We start from the raw sequence: 27,840 nt of genomic DNA, 5'->3' as shown, positions 1-27,840 counted from the left end.
ATGAAAAAAGGCTCCAAAAACACCCAAATACTTTCTTTTGAAATGACAAAGCTCTCAGTATAGTGATGCAAGTAGATGTTTAGAAATGATATCGTGTACTTTATCTGCTACCTTATATTCCATTTTGTGCGACTCAAGCTGTTTCCCCTACCAGATGTGCTGCGCGGGCTACACAGAGAAGCAGCACAGATGATAGACACTCATTGGATGTGGTAGGGCTTCCAAACTATCAGGGATTACAAAGGGAAACCCAGCCACGAGCTGCGCAGTGGAGCGAGCCTACCAGACAAGCTAAATGCCCTCTGAGGCAGACAACACTGAACCATGCATGAGAGCACCAGCTGTTATGGACGACTGTGATCTCGCTCGCTGTAGCCGATTTGAGTAAGACCTTGAAACAGTTTAACTTTCACAATGTCGCGGGGCCAGACGGATTACTAGGATGCGTGCTCAGAGCATGCGCTGACCAGCTAGAAAGTCTCTTCACTGACATATTCAACCTCTCCCTGACCCACTCCAATTCGCATACCGGCCCAACAGATCCACAGATGACGCAATCTGAATTGCACTCCACACTGCCCTCTCCCATCTGGACAAGAGGCAGTGTTCAACAACATAGTGCCCTCCAAGCTCATCACTAAACTCAGGACCCTGGGACTGAACACCTCCCTTTGCAACTGGATCCTGGACTTCCTGACAGGCCGCCCCCAGGTGGTGAGGGTAGGCAACAATACACACGCAACGCTGACCCTCAACACGAGGCCCCTCAGGGGTGCATGCTTAGTCCCTTCCTGTACTCCCTGTTCACCCTTGACTGTGTGGTCACGCACGGCTCCAACACCATCATGTTTGCTGATGTCACAACGGTGGTTGGCCTGATCACCGACGATGATGAGACAGCCTATAGGGAGGAGGTCAGTGACCTGGCAGTGTGGTGCCAGTACAACAACCTCTCCCTCAACGTCAGCAAGACAAAGGAGCTGATCATGGACTACAGGAAACAGAGGGCCGAGCACACCCCCATCCACATCAACGGGCGGGTCAAGAGCTTCAAGTTCCTCGGTGTCCACATCGCTAAGGAATTATCATGGTCCACACTCACCAACACAGTCGTGAAGAAGGCACGACAATGCCTCTTCCTGCTCAGGAGGCTGAAAAGATTTGGCATGGGCCCTCAGATCCTAAAGTTCTACAGCTGCACCATTTGAGAACGTCTTGACTGGCTGCATCACTGCTTGGTATAGCAACTGCTTGGCATCTGACTGCAAAGCGCTATAGAGAGAAGTGCGGCTGGCCGAGTACATCACTGGGGCCGAGCTCCCTGCTATCCAGGACCTCTAAAAAATTGTCAAAGACTCCAGCCACCTGAGTCAGACTGTTTTCTCTGCTACCGTATGGCAAGCGGTACCGATGCACCGAGTCTGGAACCAACAGGACCCTGAACAGCTTTTACCCCCAAGCCATAAGATTGCTAAATAGTTAGTTAAATAGTTAACCAATAGCTACTCAGACTAACTGCATTTACATTTTTTGACTGATCACATATGCTGCTGCTACTGTTTTATCGTCTATCCTGTTTCCTCAACACTTTATCCTTACCTATATGTACATATCTACCTCAATTACCTTGTACCCCTGCACATCGACTCGGTACTGGTATCCCCTGTATCACAGGAGGTTGGTGGCACCTTAATTGGGGAGAACGGGCTCGTGGTAATGGCTGGAGTGGAATGGTATCAAATACATCAAACACATAGTTTCCATATGTTTGATTCCATTTGATACATTCTGGCCATTATTATGAGCTGTTCTCCCCTCAGCAGCCTCCTGTGCCATTGTCGTTACTCATCGTGTGTCTATTCCTCGTGTTATTTTTCAATAATTTCCCGTTTTTTTCCTCTGCATTTTTGAGAAGGGCCCATAAGTAAGCATTTCACTGTTAGTCTCCACCTGTTGTTTACGAAGCATGTAACAAATACAATTTGAGTTGAACCACCCACCACCACATAGTCCCGGAAATCCCAGACCTATGCTGGAACATTGTTAACATTGTGGGATGCAACCAATATGCCTTGGGAGACTGACTACCACATTGCTCGTCCGCTCAGCCACATTCCAAACTAAGCGAGGATGGAGTACAGATTTGAATGGTACTTGTGATGTGTCTTGGGGAATAACCCGAGGTGTCTATTTTAATTGGGTGTGATGTCAGGCTGCAATTTATTTTAGTGAGGTGTCTCGTAGCGAGCTGTTAGTTAATTAGTTCCAGAGACGTGCTGTAGTGACGATACAGTATGAGGGAAAAGGAGATTAGAGAAACGGCTAAATAAAGACACGGTGTTTGGATACACTGTAATGAAGAAATACAGGTGCTAATGTAGGTCTAACAAAAAGCATACAGTGTGTTGTATTCACATAGTTTCATACTGCTACGACCATGTAACATTGAGTTGAATACTGGTCAAATGTATACAGTATAAGTCATGGTCACCAACACTAGTCCTGGAAACCAACAAGGTGTGCAGGCTTTTGTTCCAACCCAGATATAACCGACCTGATTCAATAAAACAAGGTCTAACAATATCCCATATGTTCCTTTGCCCCTGCAGACAAGCAGAAGGAGACCATGTACTCATGGCTGCAGGCGTGGCTATACAACCGGTTTGGAGCGTACATCGGGGACTTCCTTTTCCAGCCGGAGGAGAACACAGTGGAGCCAGAGGAGCCGCTAAGCGCTAAGAGGTGAGAACTGTCACACTTTTTCCCCCCGTTGAGAACATGTGTAGGGATAGTTTTGTGGAATTTCCCTTACCTTGAGTTCTGCCTAAAGGCCCATACTGACGGAATCCACAATAATCCATTGTTTACTTCTGTCACAGCCAGGCGCTAGCATAATGGGCATCGTCCAAATTCATGAATTTAAACCAGCGGACTGATGTTAGCAAAGCGTCACTATGGACCTTCAGCTAGGGTTACAAAGCTACTGGTAATTTACCAAAATTGCCAGAATCTTCAGTATTATTGGTAATTAACAGATTGCCATAGATTTTCCATCGTAACTTTGGTAAATGATGCTTGAATAAAATACATCTATTCATATCGTGTTCTTTTTTTAAATTATCTGTTGTCCATGAGTTTCTAGTAGATAGACCACAGGAGAAAATAGCCTAATTGAATGAAAAATATCTAATCACCAATGGCATTATTTTCTATTAACTCTGCAACTCTTCCAACTATTGACTTCACAACTGCCACCAGTTTGACACCAAAACATTGAGAAAATAAATGAAGTGTGTAAAAAAAAATTATATAATGGATATTTCATGCTGAAACCCTCATATTTGATGCACACACACACTACATGTTAATGTTTTTAATGGATGTAAATTGTAATGTCTTTTGTCTGTAATGTCTGTTTTGTTATGTGTCGGACCCCAGTAAGACTAGCTGTCACCATTGGCGTTGGCTAATGGGGATCTTAATAATTCAAATGAAATGTTCACTAAGTTTGTATTTAGGATAATGTTTTACAGTTTTGTCATTGTATTTTTTTAAATTTTAAAGTCATCTTTAAAATCTGCAATATATAACTTTTTGGGTGACCCGACCAAATTCACATAGAAATATGAGTTACAGATCTTTCATTCTCTTTGAAAGCAAATCTAAGTAGTGTTAGATATGCTTTATGTACGCTATTTCTATGCTTCCCGTTCTTAAGTTTCATTTTTGCGTCTTTTACTTTGGGTTTTGTACACCAGCTTCAAACTTCTGAAACAACAATATTTTGGGTTATTGAAAATATATTTCATAGTGGTTTAGATGGTAAAATGACTCTACACTATGCGTTGTTTGTTTTGTCACAAACTGAAGTTAGGCAAACTATTTGAATTTTAGCAAACAGGAAGTGGCTAAGAGATTTCTGCATATTGCAACTTTAATTATTTCATATTTTTAAATGTTTTAAATGTGATAAGGGTCGGAGATAATTAGACACCTGTGATAATCTGAAATACCCAAAAGTGCCAGTAGATGTCTTGTGATAGATTACATAAATTCCTTGAAAGATTATGGTAGTGTACTGGTAAACGTCAAAAGTTTCCAGTAATATACCTTCCCTTTGCAACCCTAGACACAACTCAAGGTAAGGTTAATTCCACCCATATGTGGATTTTGCCTGAACTATCCCTTTTTAAGATTCTGATTTCAACATTTGCTCTGACGTTGCTCCCCTCTGCTTCTCCCCTTTTCATTTCGATCAGCCAGCCACCAGTCATCAGGTTAACCAGCTCGGATGACCCTGAGTACATGCTGCTTAGAGAAGGGTCATAAAACTGATTGCTTTGTAATGGGCCTAGAGTCTGTCAGCATGCTATTCATCAGCACCCACCGTAAAGTAGCCGTCCCCATGTCTTCACCCTGATGCCAAATTGGCCTGTTATTATAACCCACAGCCAATCCCAGGGCTTTCAGCACAGTAGAAGTTGTAACCCTGTTGTTGTGGAAGTGGGAGGATTGTCTGACCCCTGGGGCTAGATTGAGTGCACTGCAGCAGGCTGTTGTCATTCTATGCTAGTTAAAACTGATTTAGGATCAGTTCTTCCTGCTCCAATCCAAACAGTGACCTTTTATAGTTGCCCTGGATCAGTCCTCTCCTGATTAACGCAGAGTGGAGTCATGGGTACTCTGACTCAAACTGTGTTATGAAACTCAATCCAAGTACAATATACAGGGGTGAGAGGAAGAGGGGAGGAGAGGAAGAGAAGAAGAGAACACTCAGTGTTAACAATGCCAGTATAGTCATGAGTAGTCTGACTCAAACTGTGTCCTGTAACTTTATCCAAGTGCATAAGAGGACGGAGAGTGAGAGAGCAGAAGAGGCAGGGGAAGAGAAGGAAGGAGCGTTCACTGCACCCTGCCAGTTGAAATTAACTTGATGTTAGTATTGGAGGCTGAAACAGAAAGGGAGATGAGATAGGAGGCAGACAAGAAGGCTTTGGCAGACAAGTGATTATTTCAGGCAACACATATGGCAGGTAGGTAGCCTAGTAGTTAGAGCGTTGGACTAGTAACCGAAAGGTTGCTAGATCGAATCCCCGAGCTGTCAAGGTAAAAATCTGTCGTTCTGCCCCTGAACAAGGCAGTTAACCCGCTGTTCCTAGGCCGTCATTGAAAATAAGAATTTGTTCTTAACTGACTTGCCTAGTTAAATAAAGGTCAAATAAAATACTTTCCCATGAAGGATAGCTAAATGCGGGGAAATCAGTTTTACTCTTCCTCCACCAACACCTATATAGCACTGTTTGTGCTTTTTCCTTACATCATTTTGTTCTTGCTTTTGTCATGCTGTGTTCTAATTGAAAAAACTCCCCTTCTCTTGTCCCCTGTACTCAGATTGACTGAAAACATGAGAAGACTCAGTAAGTTTAGTGAACAAGATGTACAGATCACACTCAATGTCAGCCGTATCTTGATGAATATCATATTCTGAGTCTAATGCTATTCCAATGACATATCTTTATTGTAATAAAATATGTATACATGATTGATGCATCAACATTTGTGTCTTGATAGTGTTTAAAAAAAATGTTTTAATACTTTCTACATGTCTGTAGAGCGAGGTGCCAAACCTGTCATAAACTTTAAGAGGAACCTTTTTGCCTTGTCCAGCTGGCAATCAGTGTATACGTCAGCCTTCGCCTTCATTGTGAGTGTATACACACACACACACACACACACACACACACACACACACACACACACACACACACACACACACACACACTGTTGAGCGTGAAAACCCAGCAGCGTTGCTGTTCTTGAGACAAACCGGTACGCCTGGCACGTACTACCATACCCCGTTCAAAGGCACCTAAATCTTTTCTCTTGCCCATTCACCCTCTGAATGGCACACATACATAAGTCATCTCGATTGTCTCGAGGCTTAAAAATCTAGATTCCAGCGATAAAAATCAATAGCTCTATCGCTCCACCTGTATAGCAACATCTATTTATTTTTTAGAGAGATATTTGCATGAAAATCTTTATCTGCCCCAAAACGGTATGCAATATGTGTTGCATAGTACCGAGATGTTTCATACTCAGTATGAGTATAGACTAGAGGTGGATAGATGGAAATAATAGATTGTGTGTGACCTGTTCTCCCCCTTTATATTTTACACAGATCTATATGAATGCAGCGTGGCACGGTTGGGCCGTCCCCATGTTTATCTTCCTAGCCATTCTAAGGTTGTCCTTGAATTACCTCATTTCCAGGTAGCTAAGCTCATTACAAGGTGCATTGCCTGTTCTAAATTGTTCCATTTGAACATATACAATCTCTTGTGAGTTGAGTCAAACTTGTCTCTCTCCACTTTCTTCTCAGAGGTTGGAGGATCCAGTGGAGTATTGTGCCCGGGGTCTCTGAACCTGTGGTAAGACTTTAATGATGTCACCTCTTTTGGGATCAAGCTTTACCTAGGTCCAAAAAGAATCCCCTTGCACCTTCCACACGCTCCTACACCGTCAGTGTTTGCAGATTTTAGGGCACTGGGCGTTACCTTAATGCTGTTTGCTTTCGGGGGAATAGTTTGGATGTATCTCTTCTTTTCCTAGGAACCACCAAAGGAGGATCTGACTGTTTCAGAGAAGTTCCAGTTAGTTCTTGATGTAGCTCAAAAAGCACAGGTGAGCTGTAACAACTGTTTCACCTTTTTGAGTTAGAAATTGTTAGAGATGCTTGATGACATCTATTCATAGTCATGGAGCTGCGATGTGAGGTGTTTAAATTGTTGTCCCTTTTTCACAACAACAATGTGTGTGTTCTTAACAGAATCTTTTTGGAAAGATGGCAGATGTCTTGGAGAAAATAAAGAAGTGAGTGTGTGTTTGTTACCGGTATGTTTAAGTTTGTTAACCAGCGTGTGTTTTACACTTCGTGTGTATATATACAGTTGAAGTCGGAAGTTTACATACACCTGAGCCAAATACATCCTCGTAAAAATTCCCTGTCTTAGGTCAGTTAAGATCACCACTTTATTTTAAGAATGTGAAATGTCAAAATAATAGTAGAGAATTATTTATTTCAGCACATTCCCATTAGGTCAGAAGTTTACATACACTCAATTAGTATTTGGTAGCATTGCCTTTAAATTGTTTAACTTGGGTCAAACGTTTCGGGTAGCCTTCCACAAGCTTCCCACAATGAGTTGGATGAATTTTGGCCCATTCCTCCTGACAGAGCTGGTGTAACGGAGTCAGGTTTTTAGGCCTCCTTGCTCTTTTACAGCTCTGCCCACAAATCTTCTGTAGGATTGAGGTCAGGGCTTTGTGATGGCCACTCCAAGCCATTTTGCCACAACTTTGGAAGTATGCTTGGGGTCATTGTCCATTTGGAAGACCCATTTGCGACCAAGCTTTAACTAACTGACTGATGTCTTGAGATGTTGCTTCCATATATCCACATAATTTTCCTCCCTCATGATGCCATCTATTTTGTGAAGTGCACCAGTCCCTCCTGCAGCAAAGCACCCCCACAACATGATGCTGCCACTCCCGTGCTTCACGGTTGGGATGGTGTTCTTCGGCTTGTGAGCCTCCCCCTATTTCCTCCAAACATAATGATGGGCATTATGGCCAAACAGTTCTATTTTTGTTTAATCAGACCAGAGGACATTTCCCCAAAAAGTACGATCTTTGTCCCCATGTGCAGTTGCAAACCAATCTGGCTTTTTTTATGGCGGTTATGGAGCAGTGGCTTCTTCCTTGCTGAGCGGCCTTTCAGGTAATGTCGAAATAGGACTCGTTTTACTGTGGATATAGATACTTTTGTACCGGTTTCCTCCAGCATCTTCACAAGGTCCTTTGCTGTTGTTCTGGGATTGATTTGCACTTTTCGCATCAAAGTACGTTCATCTCTAGGAGACAGAATGCGTCTCCTTCCTGAGCGGTATGACGGCTGCATAGTCCCATGGTGTTTATACTTGCGTAGTATTGTTTCTACAGATGAACGTGGTACCTTCAGGCGTTTGAAAATTGATCCCAAGGATGAACCAGACTTGTGGAGGTCTACAATTGATTTTTCCTAAGGTCTTGGCTGATTTATTTTGCTTTTCCCATGATGTCAAGCAAAGAGGCACTGTGTTTGAAGGTAGGCCTTGAAATACATCCAAAGGTACACCTCCAATTGACACAAATGATGTCAATTAGCCTATCAGAAGCTTTTAAAGCCATGACATCATTTCCTGGAATTTTCCAAGCTGTTTAAAGGCTTAGTCAACTTAGTGTATGTAAACTTCTGACCCACTGGAAATGTGATACAGTGAAACAATCGGTCTGTAAACATTTAATGAAAAAATTACAAGTGTCATGCACAAAGTAGATATCCTAACCGACTTGCCAAAACTATAGTTTGTTAACAAGAAAATTGTGGAGTGGTTGAAAAACTAGTTTTAATGACTCCAACCTAAGTGTATGTAAACTTCTGAGTTCAACAGTGTGTATATATATATACACAGTGGGGAGAACAAGTATTTGATACACTGACAATTTTGCAGGTTTTCCTACTTACAAAGCATGTAGAGGTCTGTAATTTTTATCATAGGTACACTTCAACTGTGAGAGAAGGAATCTAAAACAAAAATCCAGAAAATCACATTGTATGATTTTTAAGTAATTAATTTGCATTTTATTGCATGACATAAGTATTTGATACATCAGAAAAGCAGAACTGAATATTTGGTACAGAAACCTTAGTTTGCAATTACAGAGATCATACGTTTCCTGTAGTTCTTGACCAGGTTTGCACACACTGCAGCAGGGATTTTGGCCCACTCCTCCATACAGACCTTCTCCAGATCCTTCAGGTTTCGGGGCTGTCGCTGGGCAATACGGACTTTCGGCTCCCTCCAAAGATTTTCTATTGGGTTCAGGTCTGGAGACTGGCTAGGCCACTCCAGGACCTTGAGATGCTTCTTACGGAGCCACTCCTTAGTTGCCCTGGCTGTGTGTTTCGGGTCGTTGTCATGCTGGAAGACCCAGCCACGACCCATCTTCAATGCTCTTACTGAGGGAAGGAGGTTGTTGGTCAAGATCTCGCGATACATGGCCCCATCCATCCTCCCCTCAATACGGTGCAGTCGTCCTGTCCCCTTTGCAGAAAAGCATCCCCAAAGAATGATGTTTCCACCTCCATGCCTCACGGTTGGGATGGTGTTCTTGGGGTTGTACTCATCCTTCTATTCCTCCAAACACGGCGAGTGGAGTTTAGAGCAAAAAGCTCTATTTTTGTCTCATCAGACCACATGACCTTCTCCCATTCCTCCTCTGGATCATCCAGATGGTCATTGGCAAACTTCAGACGGGCCTGGACATGCGCTGGCTTGAGCAGGGGGACCTTGCGTGCGCTGCAGGATTTTAATCCATGACGGCGTAGTGTGTTACTAATGGTTTTCTTTGAGACTGTGGTCCCAGCTCTCTTCAGGTCATTGACCAGGTCCTTCCGTGTAGTTCTGGGCTGATCCCTCACATTCCTCATGATCATTGATGCCCCACGAGGTGAGATCTTGCATGGAGCCCCAGACCGAGGGTGATTGACCGTCATCTTGAACTTCTTCCATTTTCTAATAATTGTGCCAACAGTTGTTGCCTTCTCACCAAGCTGCTTGGCTATTGTCCTGTAGCCCATCCCAGCCTTGTACAGGTCTACAATTTATCCCTGATGTCCTTACACAGCTCTCTGGTCTTGGCCATTGTGGAGAGGTTGGAGTCTGTTTGATTGAGTGTGTGGACAGGTGTCTTTTATACAGGTAACGAGTTCAAACAGGTGCAGTTAATACAGGTAATGAGTGGAGAACAGGAGGGCTTCTTAAAGAAAAACTAACAGGTCTGTGAGAGCCGGAATTCTTACTGGTTGGTAGGTGATCAAATACTTATGTCATGCAATAAAATGCAAATTAATTACTTAAAAATCATACAATGTGATTTTCTGGATTTTTGTTTTAGATTCCGTCTCTCACAGTTGAAGTGTACCTATGATAAAAATTACAGACCTCTACATGCTTTGTAAGTAGGAAAACCTGCAAAATCGGCAGTGTATCAAATACTTGTTCTCCCCACTGTATATATGTGTGTGTATATGTATGTATATATATATATAATTAAATCCGTGTGTGTGCGCGCATATGTATTTCAGCCTGTTCATGTGGGTGCATCCTGAGTTTACTCGGAAGCTTTACGTTGGTCTATGGGTGGCCTTGATCTGCTCCTGTCTCATCCCCTACAAGCTCATGGGCTTTATGATTGGTAAGTACAATATGTAAATTGTACCCTGGACTGACCTAAGGTCAGCATAGGGGTCACTACCTGCTACACCTACTCAGTGAGAGCCCCAAGCATTGAGATGAGAAAAAGACTGATATATACCAGATGTGGAAAGAGACTCTTGAGCTTCCCTCATGCCTTTCTGCATGTCTCCTCTTCAGGGCTGTATGCGGGGATCAAGTTCTTCATCATCGACTTCATGTTTAGGAGCTGTCCCAAGCTAAGGGACAAGTATGACACGCCCCACATCATCTGGACCAACCTGCCCACTGACCCCCAGCTGAAGGAGCGCGGGGGCGCGGCATTGTCCAGACGGGTACGTCTCAAACTCTACACATACTATTGTATATAATGTGTTTGTGTGTCTGTATATGTGCAAGTCTTTTGTGCCTACAGTGGATTCGGAAAGTATTAACTTCCCTTTTTCCACATTTTGTTACGTTAAAGCCTTATATTCTAAAATGTATTAACACGTTTTTCCCCCTCATCAATCTATACACAATACCCCATAATGACAAAGCAAAACCAGGTTTTTAGAAAATGAAAATATGACATGTACATAAGTATTCAGACCCTTTACTCAGTACTTTGTTGAAGCACCCTTGGCAGTGATTACAGCCTCGAGTCTTCTTGGGTATGACGCTACAAGCTTGGCACAGCTATATTTGGGGAGCTTCTCCTATTCTTCTCTGCAGATCCTCTCAAGCTCTGTCAGGTTGGATGGTGAGCTTCGCTGCACAGCTATTTTCAGGTCTCTGCAGAGATGTTCGATCGGGTTCAAGTCCGGGCTCTGGCTGGTCCACTCAAGGACATTCAGAGACTTGTCCCGAAGCCACTCCTGCTTAGTCTTGGCTGTGTCCTGAGTGCTCTGGAGCAGGTTTTCATCATGTATCTCTCTGTACTTTGCTCCGTTCATCGTTCCCTCGATGCTTACTAGTCTCTCAGCCCTTGCCGCTGAAAAACATCCCCACAACATGATGCTGCCACCACCATGCTTCACCGTAGGGATGGTGTCAGGTTTCCTCCAGACGTGACGCTTGGCATTCAGGCCAAAGAGTTCAATCTTGCTTTCATCAGACCAGATAATCTTGTTTCTCATGGTCTGAGAGTCTTTAGTTGCATTTTGGCAAACTCCAAGCAGGCTGTCATGTGCCATTTACTGAGGAGTGGCTTCCGTCTGGCCACTCTACCATAAAGGCCTGATTGGTGGAGTGCTGCAGAGATGGTTGTCCTTCTGGAATGTTCTTCCATCTCCACAGACAAACTCTGGAGCTCTATCAGAGTCACCATCGGGTTCGTGGCCACCTCCCTGACCAAGGCCCTTCTCCCCCTATTGCTCAGTTTGGCCGGGCGGCCAGCTCTAGGAAGAGTCTTGGTGGTCCATTTAAGAATGATGGAGGCCACTGTGTTCTTGGTGACCTTCAATGCTGCAGAAATTTTGTTGTACCTTTCCCCAGATCGGTGCCTCGACACAATCCTGTCTCGGAGCTCTACAGACAATTCCTTGGACCTTATGACTTGGTTTTTGCTCTGACATGCACTGTCAACTGTGGGACCTTATATAGACAGGTGTGTGTGCTTTTCCAAATCATGTCCAATCAATTAAATTTACCACAGTTGGACTTCTACAATCAAGTTGTAGAAACCTCTCAAGGATGATCAATGGAAACAGGATGCACCTGATCTCATTTCCGAGTCTCATAGCAAAGGATCTGAATACTTATTTTACATAATGTGTCTCAGTTTATTCTATTTTTATATATTAGAAAACATTTCTAAACTTTTTTGTTACTTTGTCATTACGGGGTATTGTGTGTAGATTGATGAGGAAAAACATGAATTGAATCAATTTTAGAATAAGCCTGTAACGTAAACAAATGTGGAAAAGGTCAAGGGGTCTGAATACTTTCCGAAGGCACTGAAGGTACATGTACACACACATGACATATTGATGTGTGTCATTGTCACAGTTCATCCCTACTAATGTTGGTGGTCACAGCAGCTGGGACTGTGGGAATCCTTATGTTTGTGTCTGATCACCTGAGTTCTCTGTTGTTTTTCCTCTCTCAGCTCTCTGGGTGTGAAAAGGTAGGGCTCCCTAGCGTGCACTTTGGTTGGAGAGTGTCTGTGTTTGCGCCACCATCGTGTATGTGTCATTAGAGATAAGCTGCATTCCAAAAATGACCCCTTGACCCTTTGGATATCAGCAGTAGAGCAATGCTAACAGTGTCTATGTGAAGGATCAAAATGTGCCTTGTCTTTTTAAATATGTGCATCTACCACAGTGCTGTTGAAAGTGTTATTTTCCATGTGGCACCAAAGTAGAGATTACCATAATGGTGTTTTGAATGTTAATTTTGTATCCATTCTGATAGACGCGATCAGAAGGAACACTATATTCAAGGTAGTGCTATGTGTGTTGAGGAAGTAACTGGAAGCTAAAAACTGCTCATTGGTTCTTTTGAAAGATAGTGATTTGTTAATAGTATTTGTAGTTTGTGCAAAAGTGTGATTGCATTAGAGTAATGTCTATCATAATATCATACCGGGAACTACTCTTCCATAAAATCCCATGCAATTATTTAAGGTTGTTTTTATAATGTTCTAATAGTTAGCAATACTTATCAGTGTGTTCGGGCCAGTTTGTGTTTTCTAGAGAGAATTCCTGCCAATGGTCAGCAAAAACACATTCAAGTCAAATCTAATAAATAAAGGAATAAAATAAATAAGAATGGAGCTATATACAGGGAGCACCAGGTCAATGTGCTGAGGTACGAGGTATCATGAAGGCAGGGTAAAGTGACTAGGCATCAGGATAGAGAATAATAAGGTATTTGAGGTAGATATGGACATTAAGGGGCAGGGTAAAGTGACTAGGCATCAGGATAGATAATAATAAGGTATTTGAGGTAGATATGGACATTAAGGGGCAGTGTAAAGTGACTAGGCATCAGGATAGATAATAATAAGGTATTTGAGGTAGATATGGACATTAAGGGGCAGTGTAAAGTGACTAGGCATCAGGATAGATAATAATAAGGTATTTGAGGTAGATATGGACATTAAGGGGCAGTGTAAAGTGACTAGGCATCAGGATAGATAATAATAAGGTATTTGAGGTAGATATGGACATTAAGGGGCAGTGTAAAGTGACTAGGCATCAGGATAGATAATAATAAGAGTAAAATAAAGAACAGAGTAGCAGCAGCAACTTTTGAGTTTCAAAGTGTGTGTGTATGTTGTGAATGGGACTGTTAGTGTTGTGTGTGTGTGTATAGTCTAGTGAGTGTGCGTAGGGTCCGTGCAAGATGGAGTCAGTGCAGATAGTTTGGGGACCATTAATTAACTATTTACTATTTAACTATTTAGCAGTCTTATGGCTTGGGGGTAGAAGCTGTCTTGGCGCCTGTTTGTCCTGGAGCCGATGCTCTGGTACTGTTTGCTAGGAAGTAGCAGAGTGAACAGTCTATGGATTCAGTGGCTGGAGTCTTTGGCAATTTTTCGGGCCTTCCTCTGACACAGCCTGATACTGTTTAGAGGTCCTGGATTGCAGGGACCTCGGCCCCATCACCCTCTCTCCACACCACCCTCTGTAGCGCTATGCTAAAGATGGTGGTGTTTCTGCGGTCAAGGGCGGTGCATTTGGTATACCAAGCGGGGAAGCAGCCAGTCAAGATGCTCTCGATGGTGCAGCTGTATAACTTTGAGGAGCCTAGGGCCCATGCCAAATCTTTTCAGCCTCCTGGGGGGGGGGGAAAGGCCCTGCTGTGCACTCTTCACAACTGTGCAGGTGTGTGTGGACCATGTTAAGTCCTTAGTGATGTGGACGCCAAGGAACTAGAAGCTCTCGACCCGCTCCACAACAGCCCTATCAATGTGGATGGGGGCCTGCTCTCCCCTCTTTCTCATATAGTCCACGATCAGCTCCTTGGTTTTACTAATGTTGAGGGAGAAGTTGTTGCCCTGGCATCACACTGTTAAGTCTCTGACCTCCTCCCTGTAGGTTGACTCATCAACCTACCACCATCGTGTCGTTAGCAAACTTGATGATGGTGTTGTAGTCATGCGTGTCCACACAGTCATAGGTGAACAGGGAGTACAGGAGGGGACTAAGCACTCATCCCTGAGGGGCCCCCGTGTTGAGGGTTAGCAAACTTGATGATGCTGTTGGAGTCGTGTGGCTACGCAGTCATGGGTGAACAAGGAGTATAGGAGGGGACTAAGTACACACCCCTGAGGGGCCCCCGTGTTGAGGGTTAGCAAACTTGATGATGCTGTTGGAGTCGTGTGGCTACGCAGTCATGGGTGAACAAGGAGTATAGGAGGGGACTAAGTACACACCCCTGAGGGGCCCCCGTGTTGAGGGCCTGCGTGGCGGAGGTGTTGTTGCCTACCCTTACCACCTGGGGCCGGTCCGTCATGATGTCCAGGATCCAGTTGCAGAGGGAGGGGTTCAGTCCCAGGGTCCCTGGCTTGGTGATGAGCTTGGAGGGGACTATGGTGTTGAACACTGAGATGTAGTCTATGAACAGCATTGTCGCGTAGTTATTTCCCCTCTTGTCTAGGTGGGAGATGGCAGTGTGAAGTGCAATTGAGATTGCATCATCTGTGGATCTGTTGGGGAAGTAGGCGAATTAGAGGGGGTCTGGGATGATGGTGTTGTGTGTCTTGACCAGCCTTTCAAAGCACTTTATAATTACAGATGTGAGTGCTACAGGGCGATAGTCATTTACGCAGGTTACTTTGGAGCTCTTGGGAAACATGGACAATGGTGGTCAGCTTGAAACATGTTGGGACAACAGACTGGGACAAGGAGTGATTGAAAATGTCTGTGAAGACACTTGCCAGTTGGTCTGCGCATGCTTTGAGAGAACCTGTCCAGTAATTTTTCATGTTTCATTCTTTAGAATGAAAGGTTGTTATATACAGTACAGGGCATGAGTCCATTGCGTCATGCTTTGCATGAGACACACCATAAACGTATCATTCACATCCCCATAAGCAATGTATCCAATGCTCTCCACTAGTACCCCAGCCAATATGCACTGCTAACCAAAAAACTGTGTACGCTTTGAGTCACCTGCAGTGAAGTTGACTGAGTGATGCTGATGACCAAGTCAAGCCACTGGTTTGAGAGAGCCTGCTATAATACACATACGTTGCTTAGGTCTAGCCAATTCCCTTCCCCACACTCCTAGTCTAAAATGCTGACCTCTCCCCTCCATCCTTCCTTGTATCCTACCATTCTTATCCCCGCTCTCTGTTTCTCTTTAGATCCATCCGACGGTAGCTCATGGCAGTCTAGGAACAGCCTTACCATGTGGTATCAGTCTAGAGGAACAGACTGGCAGGGCCTACAATACTAAGAAGGGGGCTTTCCACGAGGTCTTCAATCTTTCCGGGGATGAGCGCCCCCTAGCAGGTTGGTAGAGCACTACATGATAATTCTCAGGAGCGACAGCTGACTATTTGTGCCTGGATCACCACCTCACCCTTTTCCATGTTGACCTATTTCCATAGTTTTTGTTGAGGAATTTAGTGTTTATCGATTGTGTTATGTTGGTGCAGTGCAAGCAGTGAAACCATGAGTATTGACTGTGTTTGTTGGCAGTGTGTCAGACCTGATATATATGTGTGTGTCGACTGGTTTCGTTGGCAGTGTGTGAGAATGGCTGGCGATGCTGCTTGATCAACAGGGACAGGAAGAGTCCCACAGACTACATCCGTAATGGTGTGCTCTTTGTCACTGAAAAGTAAGCCATATACTGCTATTACCTAGCTGTCACATGTAGATATGCACACTGAGTATACCAAACATTAGGAACACCATACCCCGTTCAAAGGCACTTAAAATCTTATCTTGCCCATTCACCCTCTGAATGGCGCACATACACAATCAATGTCTCAATTGTCTCAAGGCTTAAAAATACCTTTTTTTATTGTATTTATTTTGATTTAACATTTTTATTTAACTAGGCAAGTCAGTTAAGAACAAATTTACAGTTAAGAACCAATTTATTTACAATAACGGCCTAAAAATAAAATAAAAAAATAGGACAAAACACGAGAGAGAGAGAGACACCTAAGACAACAGCATAGCATGGCAGAATAGCTTCATTAAAACCCCCTAGAGTCGATGTCCGGGCCCCCGTGGAAATCTAATTAGCATAATACAAAAATCCCCATAAAAATCCTTCAGTTTAAGCTGGAGATGTGTTTTTATGCATTGGAAGCATCTCAATCCACCGTGTCCGAAAGGTGACCGAGCTAGAGCGGTGTTTTTCAGATCATGAGACATCCCGAAAATCGGTCTTCTCAGAAAATCGTCTGTAGCGTCTGAACGGGTTTGGCCTACAAACTATTATGACCCCTCTATGGCAACATGAGACTCACACGAACATGATGGTGTTCTACAACCCCCACAAGCGTCTTGGGACTCGTCTGAAGGGCTTAGACTGTTATGGGTTAGCTTGTCTCCTGCCTTTCATCTACACTGATTTGAAGTGGATTTAACAAGGAACCATAGCTTTTACCTGGATTCACCTGGTCAGTCTGTCATGGAAAGAACAGGTGTCCTTAATGTTTTGTAAACTTAGTGTATGCATGTGCTCTTGCAGCACCCTGTTGTGTGTTTTGTATTGGTTGGTGTGTTCAGGTGTAATGTGTCCTTCTCTGTGCTTACAAAGTGTTTCCCTCCCCAGTTACCTTTGCTTTGAAGGCTCAAGCTGCAGGTCAAATTCCTCTAGAAAGAACAAAGTCATCAAACTGATTGACATCACTGATATTCAGAAGGTGGGTTTCTCTATTTTCACTTCACCTTCTGTCCAATGTCTAAATTCATTGGTTGAACAAAAATTTGAGTCGGGCGGTATTCATATTTTCTGTACCATACCGAGGTATACGGTATTACCGAATGTGCACGCAAGGGGTGCTATTTCCAAATTATAAAGGGAACTTTGCAGTAGTTTAGGAATCACAAAGACAGACGTGACTGGACAGGGATGTTAGTGAACTTTGTTTACTTGTGTTTAAATAAAATAAAAAAATGATTCATGTTTTTTTTTTTTTGAGGCACAAACAATTTAGGCAAGAAGGATCTTGATCCAGGAGGATGCATAGCTGGAGCCCTCTGCTGGATATAATTTATTTGACACATCTTAGATTGCACACCCAAACCCCCAAAAATAAACATGATTTTCTACAGTATTTAAAATCATACAATCAGTATTTCGGTATAAACGGTATATCGCCCAAGCCTACTAAAAATCGACTTCTGCAGTAGAATGTTAAGGTTGTCTGAGTTTATCTGGTGTTTTTTTTTTGTCCCACAGTACAAAGTCTTGTCTGTATTACCTGGATCTGGAATGGGAATCTCCATAGCAACACCGTCCACCCAGAGGGTAGGAACACTTATGGACAGTCCATTTTAGGCCATGTTTCTTTTCTCTCTATTTAGGTCTGAGTGTTTTGTCAAATATGTTGTTAACAAGTTGAGAAGATTGTTTATTTTTTGTGTTAAATTTTATTTATTCAGGGGAGCCCAATTTAGACCAGGGTCTTCTTTTCAATGGTGCTCTGGGGGCAGAAAAGAAAATATAGAAAACTATAAGAATATCAAGTCCATTACATTAGAACATCACATCCATCATAAACTACTGTAGCTGTTAAAGTAAATCAATCAACAAAATTGCACACCTGGGTGAAGTCGTTTATCATCAGGGTTTTAAAGTGCCCTAGTGGCACCAGGGAATCCAAATGTAATTCATTTTGTAAGTGGTTCCAAAAATGTGGAGTGTTACAACTAAAAGCGGATTTACCTAGTCCAGTGGAGACCCAAGGAACCTTGAGTGAACGGATTTGGTATCTCATGTTTTTATACTTTACTTTTTATATATACTTTAACAACCAAGTGAGTTAAGTTGGAAGCTTGTATAGTAGAGCTTTATAAACAAAAAGGAAGTAATTAAGTGATCTACGGGACTTTAATGAGGACCAGCCTACCTCTTGAGACAGGATGCAGTGTTGAGTATTAAAACGGTCACCTGTGATCGAGCGAAAGGCACTATGGTAGAGTGGTAAATGGTATCACCATAGACAAGATCTGGTAGGAAAGTTGACTGTACAATCTGCTTCCTGCTATTTAGGGAGAGGCAATATGTATGTATATATATATAAAAAAAAAAAAGCCCACTTTAAATCTTAGCTTTTTAACTAGCTAATTTGTATGGTTTTTAAACATAAAATCTTTGTCAATTCAAAAGACCAGATATTTATAGGCAGGAACCCAATAATTGAGCTCCATAACAGCTTTTTGACAGGTTTATCAACGCCTCAAATAATCTTCCAAAAAATATCCCCCCCTATTGTCACTGTCTTTCTATCCCCTCACTCTCCCCTTTATTTACCCGTTCTCTCTCAGCCGTTGGTGTTTGGTGCCATGATCCACAGGGACGAGGCCTTTGACGCCATCTTCACACAGTATACGAAGAAAGTGACCATGACCACAGCCACCAACCCTGAGACCTAACATACCAAAATGGCTGCCTTCACCAGGGATGTCCTATACTGACACAGCGAGTTCTCTATGTAGTACACTGCTACTGGCCAATTAGTATATCTGCACGTATGTTAAGCTAGTGTCCATGCCAAGGTGGTGGATTCCTCCACCAAGCCACATTAGGTTAGTATGTCAGGATGGTATCCACTTGATCTGGGGCCTGGTCCATCACTATAGAGCCCAAGGTCTTCTTATCCTCTCGTTGATAACCACAACTCCTCATTAGGTCTAACTAAGGAACTACAACTCCTGGACCCGCACACCATCGCTGCCTCCTACTGGTTCGGTCGAGGCTATTGCATCCAGGGAAGTAACCTATAGAGCCTAGAGAGCACCTTGTCTTGATTTGCTGCTGTTCTGTACTCGGGTAATAGCTTTTCAATTCTATCTCTCTTTTGTTGTCAGTTTTTTATTTGTGCATGCGTGCAAGAATGTGTGCTGCTAAAAAGCGTATGTGTGTGTGTGTGGTGGGGGGTGATCATTTTATGGTCAACACTGTTGTGCTGTTTCAGGAGGAGGCTGGATCTCTTTGCCTATCAGACAGGACTGCCTGGCATTCCCATTTTGTGTATCACACACATTGATGCTCTTTGCTCCACTTAATGCTCTCCTTCAATAGGATGTATTTGGTTTGATATACTGTATATATCATTGGTGGCCTTGCACACTTAACTCACATTTTGTTAAGTGCACCCGAAACCACGTTCATGAAAACCTCAAGCCTTCATGTTCCCAGATAATGAATGTGCTTTAGATATCATTTCTGCAATAGCCTTTAGGTGTAACTGTTTTATTTAGCCTTTTTTCTGAGAGTGGAGTGGAGGGACGGAACGGGAATCATTTAATGATGGGCAGCCAAAAGTCAAAAGCCTGAAGTTATTGTAGTCGATATCTTTCTCACACACATTGTTGTCTTGGCAAAGAAAAGGTATGGATGTACATGTCCATGTTAAGGAGTCATGATGCATTCATAAGCACCGCATAAACATGACCTAATGTCAACACCGTCTTTCTGAAGCCTCAGAGTATAATATGTAGAACAATATGTGATTTGTAATATGTGACATTCCACATAACTAATTGGATCAGTAAAAACAATAACTTATGTAGGTTTTGTGGAATGTTTATGAATGTACTCTAAGTACTTTATGGGACAGATTACATGTAAAGCAATTTCAAAAAAATCTATCTCCAAAAAAGCAGGAGCCTTTTCTACACTGCCTTGTTCAACCACTCTCAATGAAGCCTTATCTAATTCTCTCACAGATTTAGGCCAGGATTCAAACCAATGCAGCACTGCACTTTCTACTGATTCTGACGTGTAACTTCAGGTAAATTGCCATTGGATCACGAAACCACATGTTCTTAAAAGTCGAGTGCAGTGCAATGCCAGTTATTTGTGTTAGTTTGAGTCCCGGACAAATATTTTGGCAATAAAGTTTTCTTTTGGGTTTTGACAGCAAACGGGAATGGGGTTTATATTAAAATGCTAGTGACCTTGTCAAGAGGTTTGGACCTCTTGGTGTAATGGTTAAGGTGTTGGCTTGAAGGTCGCTGGACCCGGCTTTGAGTCCCGGTCGGGGATACCCCCTGAATTCGCTACATTGGTGTCAGAAGTGGGATGGTGTCTGTGAGGTCATCGGAGAGGCGTGTACACCTGAGGGACTTGGTATAGAGAAAGTATTGGGGGGGGGGGGGGGCACTCCCGAAGGAAGGGGGTAATGTAGCGTCATTAACCCAACACCTAGCGACCTTGTCAAGATGTTCAGAGCTTTTGGCGTAACGGTTAAGGTGTTGGCTACAATATGTTCTAGTTGAGCACATGCTAGGGAGGCTAACTGGACATTTGCTTGATGCCTTTTAGTCTACACTAAGTAACTTAGGTATCTCACTCTCCAAGCCCCTCGAAAAAGTTAGATATACTTAAGAAGCACAGTATGTACTGTATGTATGCCAAAATGTTTTCTTCATTTCACTGCTTGTCATTTAGTTCTTTCACCCTATATCTGTAATGTTTACAGATGTTAGGTTCTAAACTCCACTGCTTTAAGTCAGTTTGATTCCTTGTAAGACTATGAGGTCATGAAGACTGACCGGTACGTCTTGTGATGGAGAAATTCTGAATGCTGATAAACCTGAGTGGTCACATCTCAGCCAATCAAAAACTTCACCTGGGTTTAGCCACACTCTTTGCAAGTGGATGGTGAATTGAAAGGTGTCAATTCGTGGAGTCATGTTGCTTCCAAATCGGTTTGAATCAGCACTGTCTGAACAATGTCAATTTATGGCATGGCCGTCAACTTGAAGATGGAAAGTAATCATTATAGTACCGTGTGTGTCCCAAACCATCGAAGGTGTTGTAAAATAAAATAGCCTCGCTAATCGATCATGCCCTTGTTGATCGATCATCCTTTTCGTCGCTTGCAAATTCCCAGTATGATGGCAATGGCTTCACCAAGCCCACCAAGTCCAGTTTGTTGTGTTGCAGCCTGAATTCAAAATGGACAAAAACAAAACATTTTCTCTCACCCATCTACACACAATACCCCATAAATGACAAAGTGATAACATGTTTTTAGAAAATGTTGCAAATGTATTAAAATACAGTAAAATACAGAAATATCTCATTTACATAAGTATTCACACCCCTGAGTCAAGACTTTGTAGAAGCACATTTTGCAGAGATTATAGCTGTGAGTCTTTCTGGGGTCTATAAGTCTATAAGCGCTTTCCACACCTTGTTTGTGCAACAGTTGGCAATTTTTTTTGTTTTTTTGTTTACCTATCTACCAATAAGTGCCCTTTGCGAGGCATTGGAAAACCTCCCAGGTCTGATGTCGAATCTGTATTTGAAATTCACTGCTCGAATGAGGGACCTTAGGCTTGCCATAACAAAGGGCTTGAATACTTATTGACCCAAGACATTTCAGCTTTTCATTTTTTATTAATTTGTAAAAATGTCTAAAACTTTGACATTATGGAGTGTTGTGTGTAGGCCAGTGACAAAGACATGTTGTCCTTTTTAAATTCAGGCTGTAACACAACAAAATGTGGAAAAAGTCTAGGGGTGTGAATACTTTCTGAAGGCACTGTATTTCTTTTAAATCAAAGTACTTGTTTGCTAATTCATTTTTCATAATACTTCCCAATCGATATGTAACTGTTTAGGAACGATAACCAGTTACAGTAGGTGTGAATACTTCTTTGTAATCTGCGGTGTCCACTGCCTTCCCAAAAAATTGTACATATCACATTTTGTAATGAACACATTTTAAATCCCTGTCAAGTTTTTAAAGAAAATTGTTTTATTGTAAAATGTTATGAACATTTTCACTTAAGTAAACACATTTTAAAGTAATGATTGTTGGCCGTTTTCTTTCAAGCATCTCAGTAACTTTATCACTTATTTCTTTATCCCTGTAATCTGGGATTATCCCTTGATGAAGGTGGGCATACACTGGAAAGATTTGGAACGCACTGGGATAGAAGACCGCGGCAAATATGATTTTGTTTCTGGTGTGAATGGATCCTTTGGAGAGACATTGGCTTGAATGCTCAGAGTGCAAGAGCTTTGTACTAACTTGTGATTGCTCAGTCTGTACACAAGCATGGTGTAGGTTGAAATTGCCCCTAGATGCTGATCTTGGGTCAGTTTTGCATATCCCCCACTAATGGTTAAGGTTAGGATTGGGGAGGGGGAGCTGATGATATAGTGGGTCCTCATTTAAAAGTTTTGTTATGCTTGCGGAATGGTATGGTACATTGGAGTGAATGACGTCATAGTATTTTACTATTAGCCATTGTTGCCGTTAATGCTAGTTCGACCACCAGAGGGCGTCAGTGTCTTTATGAAGCTTCTTCGTGCTTGCTTACGTTTCCAAATAATCCTACGGTCCATGTAGGGCAGACGTTTTGATTGCTATACCCTATCCGAAAAGAGCATATTCCAAGGTTTTTAATTAACCTAGTTTTGCCAAACAACACAAAATGTTTTACAAATGGTCTCTCTTTCAAAATATAACTTTTCCTAGAATAACTGCAGCTCCATGCCCACTGATGAAAATCAGCAAATACCCATTTGGGGAAAATATCCTTTCTATTGTGTTCTCTTATATTCCATCATATTGTAAAGGGCTGGGGAATGTAAGCATGTGATGTCTGCTAAATTAACACGTTCATTTCATTGACATGCCATGGCCTATAGCACAGATACATAAATCTTAAAACATGCTATTCTGTTATTTTTTTATAAATTGTCTTACTACCCTGTTTTTTTTATTACCTCTCTAAACAAAATATGAATGGATTTCTTTGTGATTGTGTATATTAAACATATTTAGGAAAAATCGGGGGAGAGATGGGTTCAAGGTTTTTATTGAAAAGACATGAAGCTGTAGGCCTAAGAGTGCTGTTTACTGTAGCTGTCTTAACTTACTTACTGGCATAAAGGCCGACTTCAATATACAGTTTATCAATCAATCATCCAGTCGTGTATGTCATCACACAGCATCCGTGTCTTTTTAAATACAATCAAGCATTTTAGTTATAAAACTAAATAAAGGGAGCCTTGAATAATTAAACAATGAATAAAGCGCAACATATGTTCCTAAAGCATTTGAATTCACAAATGTGTTTGACTGTTTCTTATATTGGCTGTACTAAAGAATTTACAACCTTTTTTTGTTAGAACAGACTACATGGGATTGATTATAATTTGTAAGATATTATTGTATTTGTTGTGCTGTTTATACTGTTAGGCAGCTGTAAAATGCATTTTTCTATGTAGAGACCTCAGGGTTTCCATTAGGAAAATATGGAGCTGTACAATGTGACCGGTCGGGAGTAGGCCTAGGCTACTAAGCGACTGTGATTGAAGAGAAAAATAATCCTAACATTTCCACAACCTAATTATAGGGTAACCAATAGCCAAATGGAGATTCAGTGGGGGAAAAAATCTGATTGATCAAGTCCAGTCCCCATGCTTGTCTCAGCAGTGCGAAATGGTGCTGAAATAGTTGACCACACGTGGGTAGGCTTTTGCTTCCAATCCGAGTATAACAATTGGATGACTTTGGGAGTTTCAGTAAGCAACAATTTGTCGCCTTCAATTGCATTAGCCTACTTTATTCCAATATTTCCGTCATTCAGTGATATTCCCACAGTACTTTGTTATGAATCCATCCAGTTGTGTGACATGCCTCGCAAACATCCATTAATACATGTAAAGTCCCTAAACTCGGCAAGAGTATATTGTCCTGCTGATAGCCCATCAAGAGTGGATGGCATCTTTTGAATTCCAATTTATTGGAAAGGCTGCTAAACCATTTACATCTGGCCCACAGCGTTATTGCGTACTTACAGTGCACTTTCACTCCGTTCTCCGCCTGACTCTCTACCAATGCCACCAGATACTTCTTTCTATTGTTGTTATCCTTTCGGTAAAATTTCACAATTAAATGTAATAAATAAAACCCAAATTAAACAGCTCAGGTCTTAAATATGTGGAAACAATTTTTTATATATTTTTTTTATATGTGCTTACTAGCCGAGGCTATATGGCTGCACCATCAACTTGTTAATTTAGCAGACATGGCTTGTGTGTATTCAGTCAACACATACTTTAAGAATATAACAGAACGTTTTAGTTTCTCTTAGAATAAAAACCTTAGTGTAACAGTTTTAGTAAGTGATAGGCTCGTCCAGCTACAGCTTCTTCTGACAAAGTAGAAACAAAAAGTGCGCGGAACAGAGGAAGAGCAATTCTTGCACTATTGTTCTAAATTCAATTACCCTCTTCTTCTTCATCATCCTCATCATTCAGTTCATTCAAATAGAAATGTAATACATTTTGTCCCGTTCAACAACTCCAAATCACTATTGCATGCACTCCAAAGGGACAACTTGAAATAACATGATATAGGTTAAGTAAATAATCAAAAGGGAAAATGTGATTTATTTATTAGCCTAGTGGATATAAGTATTTTAGGCATATTATGTGAATTAGGCCTCATGTAAAATCATTGTCAAAAGCGCAAGATAAACTGTTGCATGACAAACAGGTGCTTTTAGATTACAGTATTGTTTTCTGCCCGTTTAGAACAATGTAAACAACACCAGATCCTTTATTACAGCATAGCAAAGTTTAAGAAGACGGATTTGTGAAATTGCTTTATCTGACATTTTGTGGTTGCATGATCCTTGGTGATCACAGAATCAGTAGGATATTAAACAAACACTCAACTAGGCAACAGAAGCATAGGGCTGACTCACTCATTCCTGGTTTTCATTCAGTCCTGCATCGGGTCGTCCCGGAGTTGAGAGAGAACTTTGGTAAATACAATGTCGCAATTACACTTGACATGTGAACTGACGATTTTCTAAAATTAGAATACTTGTGCCTTACCGCTCATTACATAAACAAAGAGTGGGTGTTATCCAACACAGAGTGGGACAGTGCAGCTCAAACTGCAGATAACATAAGGCCAGCTATTGTGAAAGAATACTTGTGGATCTTGTTGATTTCCTCTATCGCTTCAAGAGGCCTGCTGTCCACCTGGTAATTGTGTGGTTCCAAAGGACAAAGCGTCACCGTTAGATGGATCTGTGATTTCCAAGAGAAGCCAGCTGCGACCAGGCGCCGTGGATGACATCCTTTTCTTGCGCAGCAATTTGAAGAAATCCAGTGACGAAAGGACTGTTTTTGAAGTTATTGTGTAATAGAAATTCAACCCCAGGGACACCTGTCAATGTTAAATGAATCACTCTTTATTAACAGTTAACTGGAGAGGTTCCAACGAACTTGATGCACCATAGTGAACGTCTGTCAGGACGCCGCCGGGGGCGGTCCCTTCAGTTCTCTTATATACTGCTTACACAGACATATTTGCATGATTTACATGATTCATTAGTCATCACTAACGTTGGCTCCTGCATTTGACTGACCAATACCTCACATGGCTTCCTCTCTCCAAGACCTAGAAACTGAGATACCTCTGTTCCCATAGCAATGTTCTGGACGCACTGCCAAGTTGCTTATCAGTGATGGTGAGGATTCCTCCATACACGATCAGTCAGTCACCTGCACGAAGCCGTCTAATTGGTTATTAGAAAAGTAGCATTGATTTGATACGCAAACGGGACAGTTTCCCTCACATTCCCTCCTCTTATCACTCTGATAATTATCGTGCCATTTTAGGGTAAGCATTAGATTATAGCTTCTATCAAAGGAGGTTCAATCAAAATAGTTCTGATAACGTAAGCAAAATCAACACAGAAAAACAGACACTTCATCCTTTCAAACCCTTCACTCTGGGTTTTACAATCTAAAATACACACACACTCAGAGGTGACAATCTCTCAATGTATAACCATTGTTTACGTAGGTCTTACCACAATCGGGTTGCAGTGACATTTGTTCTGCGCCAACTGTTCCAGAGACTAGTCAAAACATAAAACAAATCCTCTAGGGCCTTCTAAACATGTCAAACAAAAAATAACTTTCAATTGTCAATCATCGTCCTTTTCTAAAGGGGGAAAAGGAAGCTCTTCCAGAGTCGGCAGCTCATCAGTCTCATCATCCTCTTGAGGAGCATTAAACATGATGGCTGCCAAAATCTTATCAGCTAGGGAGGCACAAATAGCCTTACAACATGTTATTAATACAATTAGATAGACTAAGCAAAAAACAAACGCTGCAGCCCATTTGGCAATTTGGGATCCCCAACATCCAAACAGAGATTTCAAGTTGCAAGAGTCCACTCTGGCTGTCGGGAATTGTTCTTAGCCACAGTGGCAATGTATTCGGCAAGATCGGTAACAGAGTACCGATCCAGGACAAAAGTGCACCACTCATCTCCAATTCTTACACGTGCACCCTTGACCTGCCAAAAGATAGTCAAGACCCTCTCTGTTTTGCAGAGCCAATTTACGCAATTCTTTCAGTTCGCCATTCAATTGTTTCAGGGCATTTCGAGTACCATTGCCAATTTCTTCTATGTGTTTAGAGATATCACGAATTTGGTCTAGTGCGCATGTGACTCCATACCCTGGAAAAAATACACCAAAGAACCTGGAGGCAGGTGCCTGAGTGTGAGTGATGTCAGCCAGAGACCTCTTATCTCTTCTCATTCCAGGAGGTTTGTAGGCTCTAAACAGAGTCTTAAGACTCTTATCATTGTTTGGAACGGTTGTCATAGCTGTCACTACAAACCCAACAGTACAAGTACCTCCCCAGTTCAGGGGCAGGCTATAGTAAGCCATTTCCCCACACAACCAATAGGTGCCATCTGGTGCTCCTCTCAAAGGGATAATAACACTATAGACTGAAATACCATAAGTAACATTACCAGGTTCCCCAGTGTCGGCATTGTTAACAGTTAACTTACAGGTATTGGACCCGTTGTAATACATTGTACAATTACATTCTCGTTCACCCAAATGATTGACTCCTTCTCCTCTAATATACCAAGGGGCTGTCATCACCCCTGCTACTGAGATGGGTGGGAGTAAAGTATTATCTGGGCTAGCAAACGACGGTGGGCCTATGTGGTTGTGTAATGCAGAAAACGTCATGGGGTCAGGGTTACGTGGCATTTGTGTAGTTAGATTTACCCTATGGGAACTTCCACAAGTGGTAAACCTGCTCCTACCTTAACTGGCCCCAACCCACACACCCAACACTCTTTTTGTCCAGATGTAAGATTAGTAACCATTTCTGCTCTAGAGAGGAACAGATTGCCCTGATGGTTATGATAAAATGGTAACAGTGTTAGGCACCAGAGGTGCTCTTGCATGTACAGCATTGTTTACTATCCAAAAGTCTTGCCCAAAACGATAATCACCAGATGGTTTCCTAACAGGTAAAATTGGTGTGTTGCATGGTGAATTCGAGCAGGGAACCAGAGTGCCTCTTTCAACTAACACACTATGAATGGGAATGATACCCTTTTCGGCTTCTTTGCCAACAG

The 27,840-nt window shown here is 42.2% G+C and overlaps 2 protein-coding genes and 1 long non-coding RNA gene across 7 annotated transcripts in view; 1 reads left to right on the top strand and 2 right to left on the bottom strand.

The window, feature by feature from the left end:
• Positions 1 to 22,232, top strand: part of LOC139530251 (GRAM domain-containing protein 4-like) — a 47,684-nt gene extending 25,452 nt beyond the window's left edge. For 4 of the 5 annotated variants that reach the window (XM_071326474.1, XM_071326472.1, XM_071326475.1 and 1 more), the window contains exons 6-20: positions 2,610 to 2,742; positions 5,392 to 5,417; positions 5,613 to 5,704; positions 6,182 to 6,273; positions 6,383 to 6,431; positions 6,613 to 6,684; positions 6,830 to 6,873; positions 10,190 to 10,299; positions 10,479 to 10,633; positions 12,388 to 12,405; positions 15,592 to 15,739; positions 15,977 to 16,070; positions 17,019 to 17,109; positions 17,649 to 17,717; positions 18,737 to 22,232. In XM_071326474.1, coding sequence (XP_071182575.1) covers positions 2,610 to 2,742; positions 5,392 to 5,417; positions 5,613 to 5,704; positions 6,182 to 6,273; positions 6,383 to 6,431; positions 6,613 to 6,684; positions 6,830 to 6,873; positions 10,190 to 10,299; positions 10,479 to 10,633; positions 12,388 to 12,405; positions 15,592 to 15,739; positions 15,977 to 16,070; positions 17,019 to 17,109; positions 17,649 to 17,717; positions 18,737 to 18,844 — 1,301 coding nt within the window. In that variant the 3' untranslated portion in view covers positions 18,845 to 22,232. The remainder of the gene's footprint in view (positions 1 to 2,609; positions 2,743 to 5,391; positions 5,418 to 5,612; positions 5,705 to 6,181; positions 6,274 to 6,382; positions 6,432 to 6,612; positions 6,685 to 6,829; positions 6,874 to 10,189; positions 10,300 to 10,478; positions 10,634 to 12,387; positions 12,406 to 15,591; positions 15,740 to 15,976; positions 16,071 to 17,018; positions 17,110 to 17,648; positions 17,718 to 18,736) is intronic. The other variant, XM_071326473.1, reaches the window with a different exon arrangement.
• LOC139530962 (uncharacterized) overlaps positions 1 to 27,840 on the bottom strand; it is a 59,450-nt gene that overhangs the window by 20,560 nt on the left and 11,050 nt on the right. The gene's annotated exons all lie outside the window — the stretch shown is intronic.
• On the bottom strand, positions 17,409 to 18,689 carry LOC139530254 (uncharacterized). The gene is made up of 2 exons (XR_011665989.1): positions 18,319 to 18,689; positions 17,409 to 17,892 (listed from the first exon to the last, which is right to left on the bottom strand). It is a non-coding gene; the product is annotated as an uncharacterized lncRNA (long non-coding RNA).

The sequence above is a fragment of the Salvelinus alpinus genome, chromosome 9 (assembly GCF_045679555.1).
Source record: "Salvelinus alpinus chromosome 9, SLU_Salpinus.1, whole genome shotgun sequence".
NCBI lineage: Eukaryota > Metazoa > Chordata > Actinopteri > Salmoniformes > Salmonidae > Salvelinus > Salvelinus alpinus.
Note: the sequence above shows the minus strand (reverse complement) of the source record. Positions and strands in the feature narration are given on the sequence as shown.